At 42.7% G+C, this 23159-nt stretch overlaps 1 protein-coding gene across 2 annotated transcripts in view; it reads right to left on the minus strand.

Moving 5' to 3' along the window:
* Positions 1-1951: 1951 nt before the first annotated feature.
* Positions 1952-23159, minus strand: part of NUDT14 (nudix hydrolase 14) — an 87347-nt gene continuing 66139 nt past the window's right edge. For both annotated transcript variants that reach the window (XM_014598760.3, XM_019480012.2), the window contains 2 exons: positions 21873-22110; positions 1952-2902 (listed from right to left, as the gene is read on the minus strand). In XM_014598760.3, coding sequence (XP_014454246.1) covers positions 2662-2902; positions 21873-22110 — 479 coding nt within the window. In that variant the 3' untranslated portion in view covers positions 1952-2661. The remainder of the gene's footprint in view (positions 2903-21872; positions 22111-23159) is intronic.

Here is a 23159-nt window from a genome sequence, read left to right on the forward strand (position 1 = left end):
AATGGAATAAAGAAAGGGAGTCAATCTCAGTAGAAAAAACCCCACTTGCTCGTCCATGGGATCAAAGTAAGCTCAGCATAAAACTGAAGCCCAGCCATGCAGACTGACATTTGACTGGGAGGTCAAAGCCCAAGCACTGATTATCAACTGGGTGAGGAGCAGAAGTTATATTATAGTGGTGACACTGAGCAGAATTAGAACTAAGGGTGTTGTAGTGTTGGATTTGGTCATAAAATATGTTTTTCAAGGGGTTATAATTTGGTCACAGATTTACTCTTCATTGCTGCTTGACAAACAGGCTCTCAACCAGAACTAAAAAAGGGGTGGGGGTGGGGGAATTTTGATAAAAGATTATATGGAAAATATTTGTCAATTTGTAAATTCTAGCGTGCACGAAGTTAAGAAAGAAAAGTCAAGTTGGAAATATTTAAGCTCTTATATTCCTGTGTATAGGAACACAGGAACCTGAAGAAGACTTCAGGGCCTACAAGTCCTATTCTTGATACCTTGTATTTTAAATTTTTCCTGACCATTGTATATGTGCTGAAGCCCATAGCCCTTTCTGGGATTTTGTATATGCATTTTACAATATCTTTCTAGATGTATGTGTATTTATTAGCATTACAGTAGCTCCAAGCTGCCCAGATCAGGCTATTTTATAACTTTCAGAGTCATGTATACACTCTGATGACATATCAGTCAGTGACAGAAGACACCAGGCTTTATATTGGGTACAATAATTATTGGTATTACAGTATGACCTAAAGATGTCACTTGAAACCAGGGTCTTATTGTGCTACAACAGCAATTATCAACCAGGATGCCATGGGTTGTCCCCCAATATAGACATTGTTGTGTGCTGTAAACTCCTACTCGTGATTCCCAAGACAAACCCAGAGATTTCAAATAGAAATCTGTCGTGTCAAAAACACTCTGACCTGTTGTGGGCTTTTTGAATTCTTTGCAACAGAAGAATTGCCCTATAATTTTTCTGTAATCAATAAAGGAGTGAAAGGTAAGAGATGGCATTTTCCAAAGGGTGCCTTCAGTCTAAAAAGGTTGAGAATTACTGTGCTAGACACTACTGAAAAACAGTAACAAAATCTCAACCCTAAGTATCTGACCTTAGAGAAAATGCACCTGCTGCTCATGACAGCTCTTGAAACATAAGTCCTCTGTTTATCTGCAGGAGATATACAAGAAAGACAAATGTGCTTTGCTCCGAAAAGGAGCAACCTTTTTAGGGAGCTTGTTTCATAAATTTTATAGATGTTAGGGCTGGAAGGGACCTCATGAGATCATCAGGTCCAGTCCCCTGCCCACTTACTCCATCCTTGTTTGTATTGCCTTTGAGTCTGTTGTCTCCATGTGAAGTATTGCATGTGACTTCCTACTATCACTTTCCTGGGAATCCAATTCTCTAGTAATCCTCATAGTACAAATAATATAGCCATAGTGATAAACGTTAACAGATTCATTAACGTGGCCAGATTCGATCAATTCTCTTTCTTTCAGGCATTTAGCTATTTCATATGTCAAATGGTCTGTTTCAGAAGATGACAGAATAGAGGCTCTATAATCATACTCATGTATTGTACTCAGGGATACACGAAGGTAGCTCCCATTGGCTTTAATGTGAATTGCATATGTAACAACAAAGGTACTTATAACTTATATACTCGTATCTAGTGCTTTTCATCAGTAGCTCTCCTTTACCAACGTGGGTCAGTATTAATAACTCCATTCCACAGGTATAGACCTGAGACATGTTTAAGTGAAGTTACTCACACAAAGTCACCCTGGAGACCAATGAAAGAATAAGAACCGTCTCCTGGGTCCCCATCCAGTGTAACATCCACTAGGTCACGTTACCAAAGAGGACAACATTTGACCCGAAGGAATCAATTATCATTCAAGCAAACAAGGAGGCATTTGTTCCAGTGTCAGCGCACATGTTTTAAGACCTTTAATTCATACCTGTTATCATCACTGGTGCACAGCATTACAGAATATATTACAATGAATCTTTTAGTTGGTACATTCTCAGAAAGCACATCATGAGGGTTGTCTGCAAATGTCTTGGCACAAGCCCACGGGATGAAATTGCTGCATGCTAAGAAATATGTGCCTTATTGGACCTATGTACCATGCAGCAGCTCTCTGTGAGGATGAGTACAGAAGGTTAGGAATGAGGCAAGTATGTCTCTGACTTCACAAGTCTACTGGCCAGAAACCCTTTAGAGGGACAGCAGCAAATATTACAGTAAAGCAGCTCTCAGTACTCCAGGCTCCCCTGGTGAGTGAGGGCTGCAGCTACACTAATGCACTCTGGGAGATCAGGATTGGTACAGGATTGTCACTAAACTAGATGTCCTTTGTTCAAACATTTACTCAAGATTTATACAGGGAACCAAAACCTGTCACCTAAAGTGAAATCCTGACCCTGCTGAAGTCAATGGGAGTTTTGCCATTGATTTCAGTGGAGCAGGATTTCACTCTGCTTGTTTCATTTACAATTCCAGACAGATTCTCTCTGCGAGCGCTCGTGTTTGTCAACAGTTCCTGCTCCAACAACAACATTTCTACTACGCATAGCTCATATTAATCCACAGAACATCTGGGAAGGCATTTGTCAAGGTAATAAATCATAGGACTTGCTTTTCATTTTTCTAGCTGCTCTTGGGCTCTGTGGTTTTGGAACCACATGAAGCTGAAGATCACACCCATTGTCTTAGGGAAATTTTCATCGAAAGCAAATTTCATGGAGTCCTGTAATGGTATTTCTATCACTTCAATCAGCTCTCCTTCTTCAGCCTGGCCACCCCCTTCTCCAGTTTTCATCTGATCCGTTACCTCGGCATAGAACATGGTCTGCTTAGAACCTGTCACACCGACTCCAGACCTGGAAAAAAAAAAACAAGCCTAATTTTTTTTGGGAAAAAGTCATTAAATGAGTAAAAATGGAATCCTGATCCTCCTTAGATGTCTCTAAGCAAACCTGTAAGACAAATACTTATTTTTATCAATGAATTTTAAGGGTCCCCAGGTGCAAGGTGATAGGATAGAGGGGAGCAAAGGATGTAATACACTGAAGCTTTAGTTAAGCTTCTGACATGGTCTCCCACAACGATTTCCTGAGTATGAAAGTATGTGAATAATGGGTTGCACAATTAAGAGAAGTCATGCTGGCTCAGTCTCAAGTGGGGAGAAATTATCAAGTGGGGTTTTCTAGGGACTAGTCCTGGGTCTGGTGCTGCTCAGTATCTTCATTAATGTCCCATAGGTTGAAATTAAGTCTACACTTTTTAAATTAGTGGGTGCTGCCAATCTGGGTGAGGTAGCAGACATTTTAGAGGACAGGATTAAGATTCAAAAGGACCTTGATAAAATGGAAAAATTATCTGAAATATAAAGAGGTTAACATTTATACAGGATGAGTACAAAGTACTACACTTAGCACCTGGACAGACACCTTTACATCTGTAAAATTTACACTGATTGTGTATACAGCTTCTGCAGTTTGGAAGCAGACAAAGGACACCTTCACCAGTATAGCTTTAATTCTGAGTTTTTGCTCCCCAGGATAATACACTGGATTCAGGTATATTACACTGGTACAAGGGCTTATGTCATCTTTCTACTTGTGTTGTCCACTGAAGCCCTTTGGCTAGAATAAGCAATTGCACAAATACAAAATGGATAACAACTGGTTTGTTTGCAGTATTGCAGAAGGGATCGGGGGGTTATGGTGGATCACAAGCTGAATATGAATCAATAGTGTAAGTCTTACAGAAAAGACTAAGAGGGGAGAACAGGGATGCTGTATTGCAAGTTATGGGAATGGACCCTCAGTACTGTGGGCACCACACTTTACAAAAAAAGGACAAACTGGAGAGTCTCCAAAGGAAAGGAAAGAACGTGATTAGAAGTCGTGAAAATATGGCAAAGTTTGTAAAAGTCTAAATTGTTTATCCTAGAGAAGACAGAGGGGATTTGATATCAGTCATCAAATACCAAAAGGGGCATGGTTTCTTTTTTGTGTGCATGTGTCCACAGAGGACAGAAGCCTAGTCATGGTTGAAACAGTGGCAAGGGAGATTTAGGTTTGATTTAAGGATTAAGTTACTATGAGAGTGGTTAAGTACTGGAACAGATTTACCTAGACGCCACTGAATCTCCAGCATTAGACAAACATGTATGTGGGATGATTCAAACAGCGAAGATCCTGCCTGAGACAGAGGGTCAGACTTGATATCTTTGAAGTTCTGTCAGCCGTAATCATATATATTATTCTATGATAATGTGAAACCCATTTTATTATCTATATGTGGAAATACTAGCCCCTTTTAAAGTGGGTTCCTCTTTAGAACTGGGGCCCAGTCCTAGTCCCACTAACATGAATGAATGATTTTTCAGTTGCCAGCAAGCCTTGAATCAGGCTCCATTCCAGAGAAATCCACAAACAAAGCTCCCTGGGTATTTGTATGCCACGCTTTAGTACTTTAAGAAGATTAGGTCCATGCGCTATCGGCATCCTTTATTTATGCACTGGATTGGTATGAGAATGGAATGGTTGGATGGGACACTACTCTGTTCAGCCTGACCCTTTAGCCTTGAACCCTAGGCCTGTATATATCTGAAGTAATTGAACCTCCCAGCTACATTTATTATAGTGGATCTAGCTGAGGATATTTTAGATTATATAGTCTTCAGATAGACTACTTGCCGTGTCATAGACTTCTTATTTGTTAATCCTCTACTACTTCAGTTACTTCATTTAGACATTTTTAAAATAAAAGATAAGTCCATAATCCACTCACAGGGCTCTTCCAAGAAAATATTCATATTGCAACTGCAACTTGCATTTCATGTAATTACAAGCGACTTCTCAAACGCATTAGAGCCTGACCCAAGGCTCACTGAAGCTCTGGATCAAGCCCTGAATACTGAAGAATTATTAGCCTCAATATAATCTTAGTGAGTATAACCCTGCTTATCCAATCTCTAGTTAAATAAATCTTCCAGTTAATCCAAGGTAAATCATGTCCCATAGCAGGAATAAAGCCATGCATAATTATTTCTTCAATCTCCTAAAACACTTCTAATTCTTTTGGTTGGAAAATGAATATTAATTGTTCCGTTTAGCTAGTTGTTAAAGTCAAGAGAACAATCTTCTTTCTTTATGAAAGCAGAACTGGGAGTTGGCAAGCTGGGTTCTTTTTCTTGCTCTGCCACTGTCTTGTTGTACGACAGTAGTACTCAACCAACTCTTCCCTGTAGCGTGGGGCCAGTCCATGGGCTGGAACCAGTGCATGAGATCAGTCTGTGGCTGGATCTGGTAGTGGGGCTGGTCCATAGGTCCCATCCTGTGTGCAGGGCTGGCCCTGTGCACTGGATCAAGTTGTGGACCGACCCTAAGGACGGAACTTGTGCACTGGATCCAGATCCGGATCGATCCCATGTATCTACCTGAACTGGCATACCATGTAATATGGCCCAAAGAGCTTCCAGCTGGTCTGAAAATCCAGTAGCGGGGGAACAGTAGCAGGATTAACTGCCTGTCTCCCATAACCACAGGAATTAGCTGCCACCACATCCGCACAGCCAAAGTTCTGGACTGGAGGGGAGCTCCACAGACCGGATAACACAGGCTGGATCCAGCCCGTGGGCCCGCAGGGTGAGCACCACTGCTGTATGAAGATGGGCAAGTCACCTCTCTGTACCTCAGTTTCTGCATCTGTAAAAGACAGGTAATGACACCTATTTACCTTCGTCAAGTACCTTTTCCAGGAGCCTGGGATGAAGGCTGCTACATAAGGACTCTATCACTTTCATACTCATCACTGTACTTTCTCTGTGCCTTTATAATTCTTTTTATATACTCCTCGGCCAAAGGAAAAGTGACCAACAGGGAAGTAGCAAGAAAATGGACTAATGGGCTTCTCCTCTTTCACTCCCTCGGCTGCTGAAGAACTTGACCTCCTTTCTCAGTTGCACTGAGTTAGAATCTACTGTCTCTAATGACCTTGTTTGTGCGGACATTACCCTTAGCATTTGTATCTTATCATGGTGGCCATTAGTGCCAGGTTTATAGATTCATAGGTGGTAGGGGCTGGAAGGGACCTTACAAAATCATCGGGTCCAGCCTGCCTGCACTTTGTCAATAAAGGAGCCATCCAGTCCTGATAATGATCCACAAACTTGACACGCCACTGCCACAAGATTAAATGCCATCTTCAGAGTCCTCCCACTCCTTGTTCTCTTCTTCCTCCTCTATTGGGAAGCTGCTCAGAGGAATACGCTCCCTCGTCAGGCACACTGCCACTCATCTCAATTGCAATGAAAGATCCAACCGGCAGACGATACAATGGAAATATGGCTTTTGAAAGCAGCGGGATTTACACACTGGGCCCACCAGGCTGGCTTAATCGTTCTAATCTCATTATAAAAGTAAAGGAGACCCAGTTTTCATCAAGCTACTCCCAGCAACCAGTTCTCAAAAGTCGGAATGGTATTTTTTATGCTAATGTGATATCAATGTTCTTTCTGCTGTGATGATGACACACTTTACTATATTTTTTGGCATTAAAAAGCAATATATTTTCTTAGTACTAACACGCAATAACACATGGTGCTAAAAGCAACTCTGCAGATGAATCACTGATCAAAAACAAAGAGGGTTCTTTCAGATGCCATCACGGGTAGCCATTTAAGTCCTAAGAGAAGTGCAAGTTATTTTGCAAACATGCTGACCACAGTTACTCAGCTTGTTTTCTATCACTGGCCTCTACCCAAAGTGCTGTTAACCTTTCTCAATCCTTCCCCAGCAAGTTGAACAAAATTGTAACTTAAGGGATTTATTCACTATGGAATAACACCTTGGTTTTAATTCACCCTTACTTTAATCCTTGCATTTCATTTTTCCAACTCTATTTTCTGTATATCCTATGTTTAACAGGGTGAAGGGGCATTTGGTTTTTGTAATCAAAGAAGTGGAGATATTCTATCTTCTTACCTTTTTCTTAAAATAGAGTGAGACTTTTTCTTCACTTATTTATTTTTGGAGGAATTCTTTTTTTTAATAACTATAAAGATGCGCACAATCTGGGATTTCTTGATTATTGTTAACAGAAACTTAAAGAAATTTAAATAAATGGAGACATGGTAATTTAGCCTCTAAAATCTTCAGGGCAGAAAATATGAGTTGTTAATATCCAGACACCATAAAAAAGTTAGAATATTATAGAAATGTATAACAATATTATTATTGCTGGTAGCTCTGTTCTCTGTCTCATCATCTGTTCCCCATTTCCTAACCTGTTTTACACAACTTGATTTTAGTACCAATTCTAACAGATGTGTTTCATCCAAAACACAAGTGGGAAAAACAGAGAACCAGCTGAGTATTAGAGTACACTGCCTACTCTTTTAATCTGTTTCTGAAGTATATTATTTCTTTTGAGTAACACAACTGGTGTAGATCTGTATTTAGACGGTGACAGCATTAGTCATTATCTAGTCAATTTGACCCTTATTAACATTTTCTGACTTATTTACAGAGTAGTCTCTTCCTCTTTAACACTTGACATAGCTGCAGCTGTGGAAATCACTGGAGTTCTCCTACCATGCATCTTTTCTTTAAAGTAGAAAATTTCTGAGGTACAACGACGGGAAAAATGAGAGATTCAGTTTCTTGCCACTGTAATTGAAATGGCTTATTGAAATCAATCTGTGCTTGCATTGCAAATTATTATTTACTTGCATTCCACTTCTACTTAATCAATATGCATTTTCTTCAGAGCTCAATAAACCAAGCCAGTCCATTATTCTCAAACTTAAAAATACTTCTAAATGTCATTTGCACTGGATCTGCTAATCTTGTTCCTTTTTTTGTGAGGGGACCAACGTTTTTGGCAGATGTACCACAAATTAAGTACCACTCTGACCCCCTTCCCCTGTCTGATCCACCACTCTGCTCTCTACTTCCAGCCCTTTGCTCCCTGTCTAATCTGCTGCTCTGCTTTCTATTCCATGTGCTGCCTGTCCCCTCCCTGATCTGAAATGTGCCACACACAGAGGCTGCCCATGCTATTGGTGGCATGTATGCTGCAGGTTTACTGCCCCTGCTTTATACCCAAGAGTTGCATTGACTTGGGGTCATCACCTGCTATTCGTATGTTTGCAAAACTTGCCACTGAAGTCAATGGGGCAATGCAAATTTTGGCAGGACACAGCTGCACGTTCATTTTGTTTATTATTTCTTTGCTATCTCCATTTTAATGTGTGTCTTGAAATAAACCCTGTTTAAGAACAGAAGACTCGAAATGATTTTCACAGCAGTTTATTTTACTCTTTTCTCCCACTGGCACATTTAAAACCTATTAATTTTCTAACTCAGCTGTCTTCCCCCCACCCAAAATTGAACTAGCTGATTTTGGAGGCTTTGCATTACATTACATTATCTTCTATATAATATTAAATTGACTAGATAATGTCATACGCTTTCAGTTGTCCAACTATGCATTTGTCTCACTGGTGTCTGAAAAAGGTCATTTGGTTCATTGAGCGAGAGAGAGAAGGATATTTTGCTTCACAATATAATCTATTCCCTATTTTTTCCTGCTTCCTATTTTTGATCTAATCATTTATCTCTAACCCACAGTTAGTGGGCTATATGTTGCCCACAAAACCCTCCAATGCTGCTCACAGATACAGGAAATTACAAAGTTAAAACTGAGGTTAACAGGGAACAAAGTAATGTGTTGGTGTGGGTGTATATGGGGTGGGACGGGTGTAGGTTGTAGCCGTGTTGGTCTAAGGACATAGGCAGACAAGGTTCCTTGGGTGAATTTGATATCTTTTATTAGACCAACCCAAATAGTTGGAGAATAGTTATTAAGCAAGCTTTTGAGTTCAAAAACCCTTCGTCAGGCTAAGGAAGTTTCAGCAGTTGGTGTGTGCTCTTCCTGGATGGAATGAAAAGTCATTTGGGGTGGGAAAGCATGTGGGTATGTGTGTGGATGTATAGAGTCTGGGGGGTATGGGTGTGTGGAGGGAAAGGGTGGCTGGGGTGTGTGGAGGGGAAGGGTGGCTGGGGTGTGTGTGGGTGTGGGGTGTACGTGGGGTTGTGGGTGTGCTTGTGGGGTGTGCATGTGTATGGTGGTGAGGGGGGTGGGGTATGTGATGGGCCCCCACCCTACAAACACCCTCCCCCCATTGCACACAGCTCCTGCCACCAGCACCAACAGCAGGCAGCGAGCCGTTGGGGCCCCCCAGTGGTGCATGGTCCTGGTGAGCACCAGGACTGCATGTGGCTGGGCTGCCGGCTCCATTTCATGGGGGTCACATGCCTGGGCCACTGGAGGGAGCCCCGCACAATGAAGCTGGCGGTGCAGGTCATGGGGCTTGGCTGGGCTGGAAGGAAGAGGGGTGGAGCCAACCCAGCTCCATAGTGCAGAGCTCCCCACCATTCCCCATGACCTGTAAGTGGCAGTGAATGGGGCTGGGCTGCCTGCTCCAGCATGCAGGGCTCCCTCCGGAGGCATGCAGCTCAGGTGGAGCACTCAGGAACTACATACGAGCCCTGTGGAACCCAGCGCAATGGAGCCAGGCAGTCCCTGCAGCCCCGCTACCCCAGGATATGCACTCTTGCTGCCCTGCCCTGGTTCCCCACTGGCCCTGGCTCCTGGGCATTGGTGCAGGCCCTGCACTCCTGCCCAGCTGCTGCTTCATGCACTCCCACCTGCCCACTGCCACTACTACCCCCACCTGCCTGCTGCCGCCCCACCTTCTGTCTGCCTGTCGCCTCTGCCACCACTTACCCTGCCCCTACCTGCTGCCGCCATTTCCCTACCTTCCTGCCTGCTGCCGTGCACTACCGCTTCCCGCCCACTGGCTGCCGTTGCTCCCTTGCCCACCACTGCTGCTTCCCTACCTGCAGGGTCAAGGCCATCCCGCAGGTGAGGGTGATAGCTCAGCATGCGCTGCTCCCGTGGAAATCAGCAGGGCTCAACCTCATTGAGCGCAGCAGGGGCAGGGACCAGGCTGGATACAGTGAATTGGTAGGCACCCACCCATGGGCCAGATGAAATCACCTGGCAGGCTGTATTTTGCCCACCCATGCCTTACTCCCCGTGACAGGGCTGTCCAACTTCTATGTGGCTGAGGGCCACATACCCCAGAGGTAACAACAGTGGGAGCTCTATCCTGCACAGGTGGCACCACTGCATGCTGTGTAGGCACCCCTCTGCAGCACCATACATGTGGGCATCTACCTCTACTTCGCTGCACTGGGTGAGTGGGAGCCCCAGCCTCACCCTCAGTGCTGCCCTGGCACCACATGCTGCACTGTGCTTCCTGCTCCACCTCCTAGGAGGGGCAGGGAGTGGAAACTGGGAGGGGGGGGGGAGCCAGGAGACCTTGACTGCTGCAGCTGGAGCAATGCGGTGAGCAGTGGCCATGTGGGAGCCTGGAGGCTGCAAATGAATCCCTTGGGGACCACATATGGCTCACGTGCTACCAGCTGGACAGACCTGCCCTATGAACTTTTTCTTTCTTTCCTATTTTATTTGCTGTTCATATAAGTCTGTGGTATTGTGTATATTTTCATCTCTGTTTTTTTCCTTTCTATATTGTTCCAGATTTCAAATGAAATTGCTTTCTCTGTGATGGCGAAACAAGCCTCCCAAGAACAGAGATAAGGCCTATATTTATTACTAACTACTGCATGGCATATCTCTGAACCTCCCAGCCCCCAATGTGCTTTGCCACATGAGGCAGAGCTAAAATAAAAAGAGAAAAATTTATCCTGTGGGAATCTAAAATGCTTGGAAATTTATTCTTTTGGTGCAAACTAATTTCTGATCTTCATCTCATAACTACTTCAATGCAAACACACACACACGATGAGAGGACACCAAATCTGAGTGGAACACAGGTATCTTGGGGATGAAAATAAAGGTAGTTCCTTGAAATGAATGACAAGTGCACAGATAAAGTACTTCTTCCTAGGAATCGGGATGAAAACCTACATATACTGTATATAACGAGACTAGGTGCACAGGTTGTGTACATCAGTAAATCAGAGTGAAGCCTGAGAAAGCCACATTGCCATTTGTGGGCTCTTCCTTCACAGCCTAAAGAAGTGAATAGCTCTAGAGACAAAAAATGATAAAAACAAGGAAGCAGATTTTCAACTATTTTCATTTACTTATTTCTGTTTAAAAGTTGATTACAGGTAAGTCACTTTCTACTTGTCTTATTTCTAGCTTGTAGAGAGAGACACTTTCTGGGTTACTGGTTATTAACCCTTTCACTGCTCTTAGAAACAGCTTGGAGATCTTACCCATAATGTTTTTAGAATTTATAGCTCAAGAGAAGAACCAGCAATCAGCAGATACTGGAGACAAGTCATCCCAGCATGTCTTCAAAATAACTTCTGACCACCTTTCATCCACACCATTTAATCTTGTCAATGCCTCTTATTAAAGTTCTATCATTTAGGTCAAGAGTCCAGATAGGTCAACTGGGTACCTATTTGGGACATAGGCAGAAATGACTCTGACACGCCATCCATAAAGCTGCTCAGGCACCTGAGTTAGGACTGCAAAGTTCTCTAAGTGGCCAAGTGCAGGCTTGTGCTCATGTGCAGATAGGTGCCTCACTCCTCAAGCTCTGCTGTGATCCAGAATGAAGGTGGAGTGGTGCCTATGCTTCGCCTAAATCCTTGGATTGACCTAGGCAAGAAAGAGCAAGCAAGAGGAAGCCTGATGCTAGCTTGGTGGTCCTGCGGGGCAGGGAAATCCTGGATGCCTGTTCTTACTCTCAGTATTATCTCTATCAAATGCTCAAACAATCCAGAAGCAGGAAGTGGAATGCATGACTCCGCCCTCCCACCTGAGTGCCCTAACTACTAAGCCACTGGGTTGTACTACCTTTTGTTTGCTCTCCTGTTACCCATGACTTGCGTTGTTGCCTGCAAAATAGCCCACCTTCAACAGAGAGGCTGGAGGATGTCCCAACCCAGACTAGTCCATGGTCTGGTGATTAGAACACTATCTTATAACCAGGAGATATGGGTTTGAATCTCTTCAGACTGGGAAAAGACTCAGGCCTCTCACTTGCTAGCTAAGAGTGCTAACCAGTAAGTTATGATGTAAAAGATGGTTGCCATCTCTCTGCTCTATTAGAAGCCTGCCCTCAGAAGAGGACTCACCACTGAATCTTGAGTGGATGAAGATGTGCAGCCCAGGATTAGGCACCTGGTCTCCAGCAAGGAGATGATGTTCAGACATGTCCTTGTTGAGCATTTCTAATCTGCTAGCACAGCTGGCTCCTCTCTCAGCCACTGGAATCTGTCTTGCCCTTTGCAAGGGCCTGATTTCTCTCCACTGACTGCAGAGTATGCCTAGGTGTCTAACTCAATTTTCTTTGAACCACCCCTGGCTAGGTGCCTATTTTCATAAATTACAATATCTAAATTGGAGGGTCTTAAGAGATCAATCTAGATTTTGCCCTTAGTAGCTCAGACTGTGATTTTCAAAGGTGTTGAAGGGAATTAGGCACAGTCACCACTTCAGTGGGATTTGAGTGCCTGATTCCTTTAGGGTATATAAGAAATCCTCCTCTTCACTATAGAACAAAGTCAGCCAAGGAGTGAGATACTGCACCTGCTGACTTCAATGGAAACTGCATTCTCCTACCAGGGGATCAATATCTTCCTGTGGAGTTCACAACTGCTTCAATTTAAAATGATAGCACTTACAAAATCAGCTGGTCCAGGCACAGTACTTGAATAGCTCACAAGCCAACTACTTTCCAGACAAAGAACCTGTTGGATCTTTCGTACTACTAGCACTGACTTTTTTCTTGTTTTGTTTCAGAGAAAATCAGAAAGAGAAATCTCTGTCACTTTTAGTAACATAAAACAAACTTAAAAGCATTAAAATCAGGGTATGAAAAAATAATGGTTTCCATATTAGAGTTAATTCAACCGCATCACATGAATGCTGTAGTTTCCATTGCTGTGTTTCACTAGAAATAAAGATGATAGCTTACTAGGGCCAAGTCATGGCCCAGCTTTTGCAGTCAAGAGAGTACGCAGGCACTCCCCTATACCAGATCAGCATAGACCAGGTCCTAGCATAGTTGGTGATGTGGCCTGTGCACAGCCATTATGTTCCTCTTGCTCTCCCCCACACAACAGAATTGGACATGAGCTCACAGGGTGGGACATATAATTCCATCTCAGAACAGGGGGGAAAACACGATTGTTTAGACGGGTACTCCAGTCTGTTCTTGGAACAGTGCAATTAATGTGCTGCTTCTTGCTTGTGGGTAAGCCACAATTTAAGCCTTAATACCTGTTAAATGTACCATGAAATATACAGGACGTGCAACAGTGCTGCAGAACATTCCTCTGAGAACTGGCACTCTTCATTACAAGACTTGCTGAGCTTAAGTTCATAACCATAACTTGCTTCACAAGTGTTATATTTATCATACTTCAGAATGTATGCAACAGTATGTGATCATTTAAAACATATATACATACGTATACACACACATATATATTTTCTGATTCTTTGGCCATATATGTACACCCCCCATTTATATATGGGTGGGGGGGGTGTGTGCATAAGGCCAAAGAATCAGAATCCAGAATCTGTGTTCCAGGTTAGCTTTCCTGTTTCCTAACCTTTGTCTATTTAGTTATGCAAACTTAGTACGGCAATCCCATACATTTTTTTAAAATTAAAATCATACAAGTATCTAACAATTATAACATGATCATAATATAACAAATTGTTCCCTGCTGAGCCATTTAAGTAATGCACCATAAACATGAATTGACCATTTTCCAAGATGAGGTTTTCCATAGAAATCTATATACCAATATTTAAAAGCTGAACTTCTGACTTTTTTTCCTTAAACATTAAATCTTTTTAATGTTATAAGTATTCAAAGTTTTACTTGCCTGCTTTTGTACTTTAATTATATGTAGTTAAAGATGAAGTTCTTTAAATGGAACATACTCGTGTATAAAATATAACATATTTAGATGCAAAATCTGGTACATGAGAATGTATAATGCCTTGTTTACAAGTAAAAACAGTGTCTCTATGGTTTCTTTACTGCATTCCAAATCTATTCAGACATGCGACGGGTAAGCTGATGAACAATTACATGCAGTTCCCACTGTAATTTCTTAAGACCTTTATACAGTTCTAATGTTAAGCAGCAGGTGCAGAAAAAACCCCAGAATAGAAGCAATTAACACAAAATTATATTACATTATACTGTCCACAAACAGGTGTACTAGCAGGTGATCTTTCTAATTATAATACACTTGATTGTACTACAGCTATTAAACACAGTGCAGCGAGGTAAAAATGGATTGTATTCAAAGGTTAATGTGTAGAAGGAATAATGGTTTTGAAAATATTACAGTGCACAATCTTGGCTCTATAGGATAAGGACTGTGTTCTTTCTTTTATAGCTTCTGCTTGTTGTAAAGCACCCAGGCCAAAATATTCAAACTTGTAAAAAATTAAAACAAGGCCCCTAAATAACCTGCCTTAATTTTTAATTTTGCATACCTTCTACTGTAGCCACTATATACAATTTATTACATTCTCTGACAGAATACAAAAGGGAGGAAAGGGAAAAGGGGCTGAACTGGCAACTCAGAGTATTTTTTATCTTGGTCTTTGGCTGCATTATTTGAAGCTAAAGCATTCTATAAATATTTTTGATGAATACTGAAAATGTTAGAATGCGTGGAAGTGCTATGAGCTTAGAGAAACCTTGCAATCAGCAAGAAATAAAAAATCTATTATTTTTCTTCTGTGGTGTAATAAAACATGTCAGCAACAAAGCACCAGGAGTATTTCTACCCCAAAAGCTAGCTAGCTTACAGCTATCTTGACTTCAAATGAGAACTGTCTTCTCCTTGTGACAGGGAGGGAATCTGTCAACAGCTGTTAAAGGGGAAACCCAAGACACCTGATCACTAACAGAACAATGAACAACCTGTGACCGTTGCTGTGTTAGTGGTTCTCTCTCAGGTATGCCATTTCCATTCAATAAAAATGATATTTTTGCTTGCTTAACTTTTGAGTCTAATAGCTCCTACTGCTTGTAAAAGTTCTTGGAGCTTCTGATCGTGCTCTTGTACTGCTTTCCACCAGATTAAAATGTAGAATCATACAAAAATAGGACTGGAGGGAATCACAAGGGGCACAGACATAAGTCATATTTGTTGTGTGATCGGCCCCCTGAAAGCACTCTACAGCTGTGCCGTGACTCATGTGCATGGCTGCACAGTGCTTTTACAGTGGCAGATTGTGCGACAAATTAACCCTTGTCAAATGAGGGATCAGAGGAAGATCGCTTCACTTTAGAGCGTCTTAGGGAATTTGGGGTCCCTAGGATTCATTTTTTGGTGTGATCAGCCCAGCCCCACCCCAGGGCTGTCTCCAGGAAGGGAGTGGGGAGGGAAGAAGGGGAGCAGGTTGCGGGCTGGGGTTTGTCTGGATTGAGCTGGGGGGGGGGGGGGGGCAGGTGGATTGGAGCACCCCACCCCCCTCCGTGCTGCAACCCTCCACCAGCCCACCCTCCAGCTCATGCCGGGCAAACCCCAGCCTGCAGCTCACTCCCCCTGCCCTCTCCCTTCCTGCAGACAGACCCAGATCTGGGGGGCAGTGGGGCAGGCAAGGCTGGAAAAGAGGCTGCAGGCAGGCTCTTCAGGCTCCTGAAGATAGGCTCGATCCCCCACCCCTGACCTAACAGGCAAATGTCTGTTGGGTTGGGGAGGAAGGTTGCTCTAACTCATGGCGCTTTATGTAAAACACTGTGAGTTACACTGGGGGCCTGTGTATCTGTCAGTGCCCAAGACATCTTCTAGTTCAACCCCCTGCTCAAGGAAGGAACATCATGTTATATGTGTCCAAGGGCATCCTGAAATAAAATGACTCCAGCCAGCAGTGTGGAAAAGTGCTGCCAGGCAGATAAGGAAGGAGTACATAGAGAACATATAGTAAAGCCATGCATTCATTGTCATTAACAGATTCCACAAAAACTATCTTTAGATTATGTGTACATTCATGTGTCTCACATATCCCGTCTAAACCACACCATACAAATGTTTGTCTTACCTTAAAAACTTGCAGTAATGGAGATTCTACAGTCTCTCTAAGTAATCTGGTCCTTGTCCAATTTGCTTTTTCCCCATATGTCTAGTTCATGATAAGGTTACCACTCTGGCCATGTCTAGCCTGCAAATATAACATGCCCACCACAGCTGTCCTCAGACGTGCTATACAGGTCCATGAATGCCAGCTCCTGAGCTGGAAGCAGAGCAGCTGCATGGCATGAAGGACATGTTAGAATTACTGAGGAGCATGGCTGATTAGCACAGCCTTGGTGCCATGCAGATGCAGCTACACTGCTTCTGGTCTGAGAGGCAGCAGGCATGGAGCTGTGGGCAATGCTTTTTGTTTAAGGAACTGCTTCTAAGGACAGGGAATAGGGACCAGTGTCCAGGGGACCCTCCATTCCAAGGGTAGTGTTCATCTGGCTGAGCCACAGCCAGGCTATCTCTGGCTTGCTCTTTTTCCAGGCCAGCTTCACAAGAAAGGGTGAAGGCTACTCTCAGACCTGCTTATCTGATCACCTGGTGGTTAATGCTCTTTACTGGAAACTGGGAAGTCCATTCAGTCCATCTCGTAGTGAGAGTGGCCTAGAACCCAGCTCTCCCAGTTCCTGGACAAGTGCTCTACCCCCAAGGTTAATGGGCTGAAGGGTGGGAGTGCCCTTATCTTCTGGCTACTCAAGGTATTTCTATTCTTACGGGACTGACATGGAGTTACCTGCCTCTGCAGGGAGAACAACATCACAAGAGAGCCTAAGTGGCCACAGCAGATTCCTTCTGAGCATGGTCAGAAGGCCAAGACACGTTGCATAATGGGGAGAACTATCTAAAACACACATCAGTGATCTTAAATGTCACTTATGTATCTACATTTAAATGCCTAAAATGCAGAAGTAACACTTAGTGACCTAAAGAGGAATGGGGCATTTGGTCAAGGTGTCTGATAGAGGTCTGCTTCATTTAGAGGTCACAGTTGTGATAGATCTGTGTTAGATTACATGAACTTCTGCACAGTATAGTAACTGGTTCCAATTGGCTCATGCTGGATACCCTGTATCCATCATGCTACTCATTTGTGTCCATTGGCTTCCACTCTTCTTCCCTGGACTCTTCATTTGATTTCTTCTAGACTCTTTTTCCAGACTTCCCAAATTCTCTCCATGTAACTCATATCCTTGTCAGATAAATCACTCCTCCTTGCCCACCCCGTGGTTCCCAACCTCTACTCCCAATCTCTTTGTCTAGTGAGTCTCAGTTTCCTCCTCTAGCTCCTCATCTGATCACAGTCTATATGCAATCCTAGGAGCACCCAGTGTCCCCATGATACCTCTGCTGGTCTTCCTGGCTCCAAGTGACAGCCAGTCCCCAGCTCTATTAGGGTGAGTCTACTTCTCCCTGTCCAAGCCAACTTCTCATTAGATCCATCTCCCATCCCCTCTCAGATGCACTTGTTGGTCCCTTTGCATTCAAAATCAGGTAGCATCCTCCCTACTGCCTTGGTGCTAGCAGCCATTGAGAACACAAGAAAGACTGTTTTAGTATCCAGGCCCAGTAGGGCATGCTACAACCCACACTTGCAGTTGTTGTGAAAGATGTATTCAGCTTCAGGTGGGGAGAACTGGGGAGAATTGCATTTGGGGAGAATTGTCCGAGTTCTCAGCTGTAAAGCTTTACCCAGTCTGCATGGGATAAAGGAGCTATGGTTTTTACAGGTTTTCAATCTGTCTGAATCTGTTCAGAGCACCATGGTACATCCCTGACACAAAGGTTACTTCAAATGCATACCAAATTTGTGACCTGGCTCCAGAACTTGGGGTCAATGGAGCTTCTCAAAGAGAGAAAAATGGCACCAGAATGTTTTCACCATGGGCAAAACAGGATTTTTTCACTAGCTTCTCAGTCTTAGAAACAACTGAATTGTTTTTTGCCTGAAATGTCCATTCTTCTTCTTCCTTTCCCCACCATCCAAAAATTAAAACTAAACAATCTCTCCCCCACACAGCATAGAACATTTCTGGCCCAATAATTTGTGTGTGGAAAAGCTATGGGCAACTGAAAACAGGCCTTTATGATGAAAATAACAATAATGCCCCTCCTATAATAGTATTAAGGTACAGGTATCGACTAGTGGTCAGCTGGAATGACCTAGCTCAAGTCTGAAGTGAGCAAATGCTAGGACTTGGCTGTTGCCACTGCTTCTCCTTGCCACCTGGCCATGGCTAGGGGGAAGCTCTGCATAGGCTAGGCATGGCACTGCATGGGCAAAGCCCCCACTACCCTGCTGTGGCATGGTGTAGGTAAAGCTCCTTTCCACCCCTGCCACTGACACCCCCTGGGTTTGTGGGCCAGATCCAGCCTGCTGCCCCAAGCATAGGTTGATTTATTACTAACTGCCCAGAGTACCCTTGCTCCTAGACTGCTGGAACAGCTATTTACTTTCTCTTCTGTGCCACATAAACTGCACTGGTCAGCTTGTGAGAAGGGAAAGGGCAAAGTTACAGCTCTGCCCACTCTCCAACCCTTCCCTCTCATTCCCTTTCTTCCTGCAGGGAGGTACAGGGAACCTCAGCAGGGGAGTAAGAAGAACCCCGCACCATGCTGCTGCCCTACCAGCACTATCAGGTGAGCCACAGCCACAACCACAATAGTTGTCATATTATCTATCAGGAGGTGTCACTGTTACACAGTCACTCTCTGGTCATTAATAAACTATGAGGTCCCAATGTTGATACCATAAGAATTTCTTGGCTTTGCTCACAAAACCAAATGCAAACAATATTCGCTGTTTTCATTATGTACTTGATTCAAACCACCCAAGAGAAGAAAATTTAGATTGATCTTGTTTCCTCTATGTCCAGGTCCTTCTCCCTTGGTTCAAACTAATTCTACAGGCGCATGCCGTGCTTATGTACCATGATACATCCAAAGAACACTGAAGAAAGGACTGGCCGTACAACGTGTAGAATAGGAAACACCTACCTCACCTATTGGATTGTTAATGGAGCCACTATGATGTGACTCGTGGAGTTGATGGATCGTAATAACAAATCTGGATAACATAGTTTATGTTAATCCAAAAATTACTGATGTGACTCACAGGAGCCATTGTAATGTCTTACGTCAGTGCTTTGTATTAGTGTTAACATGGACACACTTCAGACAGTGTTTATAGATTCATGGATGTTAGGGGCTGGAAGGGACCTTATAAGATCATCGGGTCCAGCCCCACTGCACGTGGGCAGGAAAGAATTCTGGGGTCAGATGATCCCAGCAAGGTGGGAGTCAAGATGTTTTTTGAAGACCACCAGGGTAGGTGACTGTGCCACCTCAGGGGGGGGAAGTTTGTTCCAATTCCTCAGCACTCGAACTGTGAAAAAGTTTTTCCTTATGTCCTATCTGAAGCAATCTTCAATCAGTTTGTGTCCATTGTTTCTTGTCTTCCTCTGGGGTGCCATGGTGAACAGATGCTCCCCCAGGCCCTGATATACGTCCCTAGTATATTTATAGGCTGTGACCAAGTCCCCTCTAAGTCTTCACAAGCATCTGAACAAACTTTCTGTTCTTTAGGCACTCCTAGCTTGGTAATGTCCTTTCGCTCTTGAGCAGACTTTGATAACCCCAACAGAAGCTAGAGCCCTCCTCTATTTTCTGCCTTGATAGCACGTGCAGCTGCATGGCCCTGCTGGGTCCTCATCCTTTGGCATGAAGGAGAACAAACAGGACAGTCACGAGTGATGCAACTACCCTTCTCCCAAAGAGGAGCTGAAGATGCTCCTAGCAAGGGAGCAAGATCACAGGATTTGGAATCAAATCCTTCTTTTCCACACAGATGCCACAGTATAAAGAATCCAGGGACAGGCCACATAAATAAGCTGGTATTTCCTTTAAAACAACAAACTAGCAATGGCCAATCCAAAATAAAAGAAATTTACAGCAAAATCTCACTGTTAAGGCCTTGAATCTACACTTGATCTATGGAGAGGAGTCACTTCACTTGTCTGGATACTGACTGACCTCAAGGAAGTTCTGCACAGGCAGAAAACTGTGCCTGCATGCATTAAACTGCAGGATCAGGACTTAAAGATCAATCACATTCTGTAAAGTCACATCACAAAAGCTGAATTTGACATCTTTTATTTAGAAGTCAGGAGCGCAGTGACCAAATGACTTCAGAGGAGTGAGTTCAAGCCCTGCTTTGAATTCATGCCAAAGGCTCCTCCCAGGTGACCCAAATTTATATAAATCCATGATCACTCGGGCTGGGGAGTCAAAGGTAACCAGACGTGATACTAGCCATGTCACTCCCTTGTGTGCCATTGGCTACAGAAGCTGGGGTGCCTTAATTGATGGGCTTAGTTCAATGTGGCCATTAGGCATGGGTTAACCCTTGATCTTGATTTGGGAGTCACGCTGCAAGGAAAAACTAGGCAACTCAATGAATAAATAGTCTCTACTATTAAAATAAGTCTGCCATCAGAGAACGTATGTTTCAAACAGGTATGAATCATGAATGTCAAGCCAGTTGGGAGTTTATACCAGAAATAACATAACCATTTTTATATCTGTGGGGCTGCAGCCTCTCAGCATCACACAAACACTAAATGCTCTGAACAACTTTTGTTCAGAAGTCTAGAAAGGGCTTTTTCTTTTTCTTCTGAAGAGAAAACCCCTAATCCATCTTCAAGGAACTGCAAGAGACAACTCCTGTGATTTACCACCCCCCACCTCAACAGAAGCACTGCTTGTTAATCCAGCAGGAAATAGCATTTGCCAGGATTGACAGCTGTGGATTTGTATTCAATTCCCAAATTAAAAACCAATGACAGGGCTGAGTTCAATAGAGTTGTCAAACAAAAATGAAGAAAAAAAAAAAAAACCAACAACCCCCACCTAAACTCTGCAGCCTTCTTGGTAAATGTGTACATATATTTTGGATAATGGTAACAGATGCCTTTAATGGTGCTACAGCCTGTGTGGGAGATATAATGGCATTAAATCCAGAAGCACATTTCCATATGAAATTATTTAATTTGTGAGGTTTTTCATTCCAATAAGCATAAGTGTATTCTCCTCTTATTGCTATATTGTTTTTTTAAGTGGTGCTAAAGATTGAATGTAAAACTCTTTGTTACTGAGATAGCAAGAATTCCCAACATGGATTTAATAAAAACTTCAATGAAGGCCCTGATCCTGCAAAAACAGTGGTACAAACCTTCTTGCTACAAAATTAGAACCCAGACTGTTCAACTCCTATTATGAATTAGAATAATAGAAATTAAATATGGAAAAGGCCAAATCCAGGAGTTCAGTCTGTTTTTCCTCCTTAACATCAATCAACACAATTATTTCTTATGATTCCCACCACTTTATCATCTCTCATGTTAAACACCCCCAACAATGTTGTTTCCACCAATTCCATTGGGGCTATTAGATTAGCGAATAGATCTCACTAGTCTGATAGCTCCAAGTCCAAATTCTACCCCATTAATACCAGTTTACAATATCTGGTCTAATTAATGATTTGGAAAATAATCTACTTAAGGGATTTCAAAAGTTGTCCTATAAAAATGAAAAAAACAAAAGATATTCACAAGGGTCTGAAGGGTATAAATGCCAATGAAAGAGATTGTCATTAATTAGACCAGGAAAGAGATTGTAAACTGTATTAATCAAATGAATTAAAAATGACAAACTACAAAACATCATCTTGGCTGCTATTTACCTGTATGAAGTGATTCTCTTCAGGTGTGAAATGGGAACATCATAGCCACACTCCTCCAGGACTTCTTTACAAGCTATTTCTTCCAAAGACAGTTCTGGGTGGTCTACTATGCCAGCACAAAGCTCATAGGTTACCCCTGAAGCAGCAGGTATGGGATTTGCTACAGGGTACCAGCACTCCTGGTCTTTATGTTGAAAGTCTTGAGGTTGGTGTCTTTCCATTTCACACATGTAAACAGCTAAAGAATGTAGAAGAAAAAGAAGTATAAATGGATTTGGAAAAGCCTTCTTTTTTCTCTTCAAATGGCAAAAAAACATTAGTGGTACCTTTCAAAAATAATTTGGCCATGCAAAATGGAACAAGGGCAGCAAATAGCATCATAACTCAGAGATGAACACATTTAAAAAGGTGCTTCCACTGATGTTCACACACAAATCACATTGACAGAATTTTTGCATACTATAACTTGCACTCACAAATGATGCTTTTGAATGCATTCATTTTCTTACTGGAACAAAAAAGTGATAGGCCATAGTAACTAACCCCACAAGCAACTGCTGCATGTGACTTTTAACACTTTTTGGAAAACGTGTGCTCATGAAGGTACACACATACTAGATAATGTTTAGATCTGAAACTGCATTTAGGTAGTAGCAATGGAGAGGCAGTAATGGGAAAAACAATTATACTATTTGGCAAAACTGAAATAGCCTTGAATTTTTAATTTAATAACTTCAAAATGGCTTTCTGAACATTGTTTCTACATACATTGATTTGCAAACCATATACATATTGCTAAAAGTAAGCATAGCTGGGTCAACCCAGAGATCTACTGCTCAAAACAACTCCATTTGTTGTCCAATATCCGGATTTATTTTCCACTACGCATTTATCTTTGCTGGGAAGTTGGGTTGTACATTATGTACCAAGTGTACAATGATGAGTCTTTCAGCCTGTCAACTCAGCTGTTATTTGGAGAGGGTTATGAAAAGCATGTATGTTTGTTTGAAAAATCCTCTTTTGAACATATAGTTCCTTGCACAGATCCTTGAGTGGAATTTGCAAAGGACCTTTTGCATTAATCTAGAAACAGCTGTCAGTGTAATACACTCCTAAAGGAAATGCTAAGGGCCAGATTCTACAGTCTTTATGTCAAAAGTCCCATTGATGTCAATGATAGTTTTGCCTTGTTAAAGCTCACAGGACTGGGAGCTAAGACACAGAGTAGCACTATTAAAAATTTTAAACCATTCTAATTTCGACAGATGTCATTTCCATTTGTCTTTT

This window comes from Alligator mississippiensis, chromosome 2 (genome assembly GCF_030867095.1).
Source record: "Alligator mississippiensis isolate rAllMis1 chromosome 2, rAllMis1, whole genome shotgun sequence".
NCBI classification, from domain to species: Eukaryota; Metazoa; Chordata; order Crocodylia; family Alligatoridae; genus Alligator; species Alligator mississippiensis.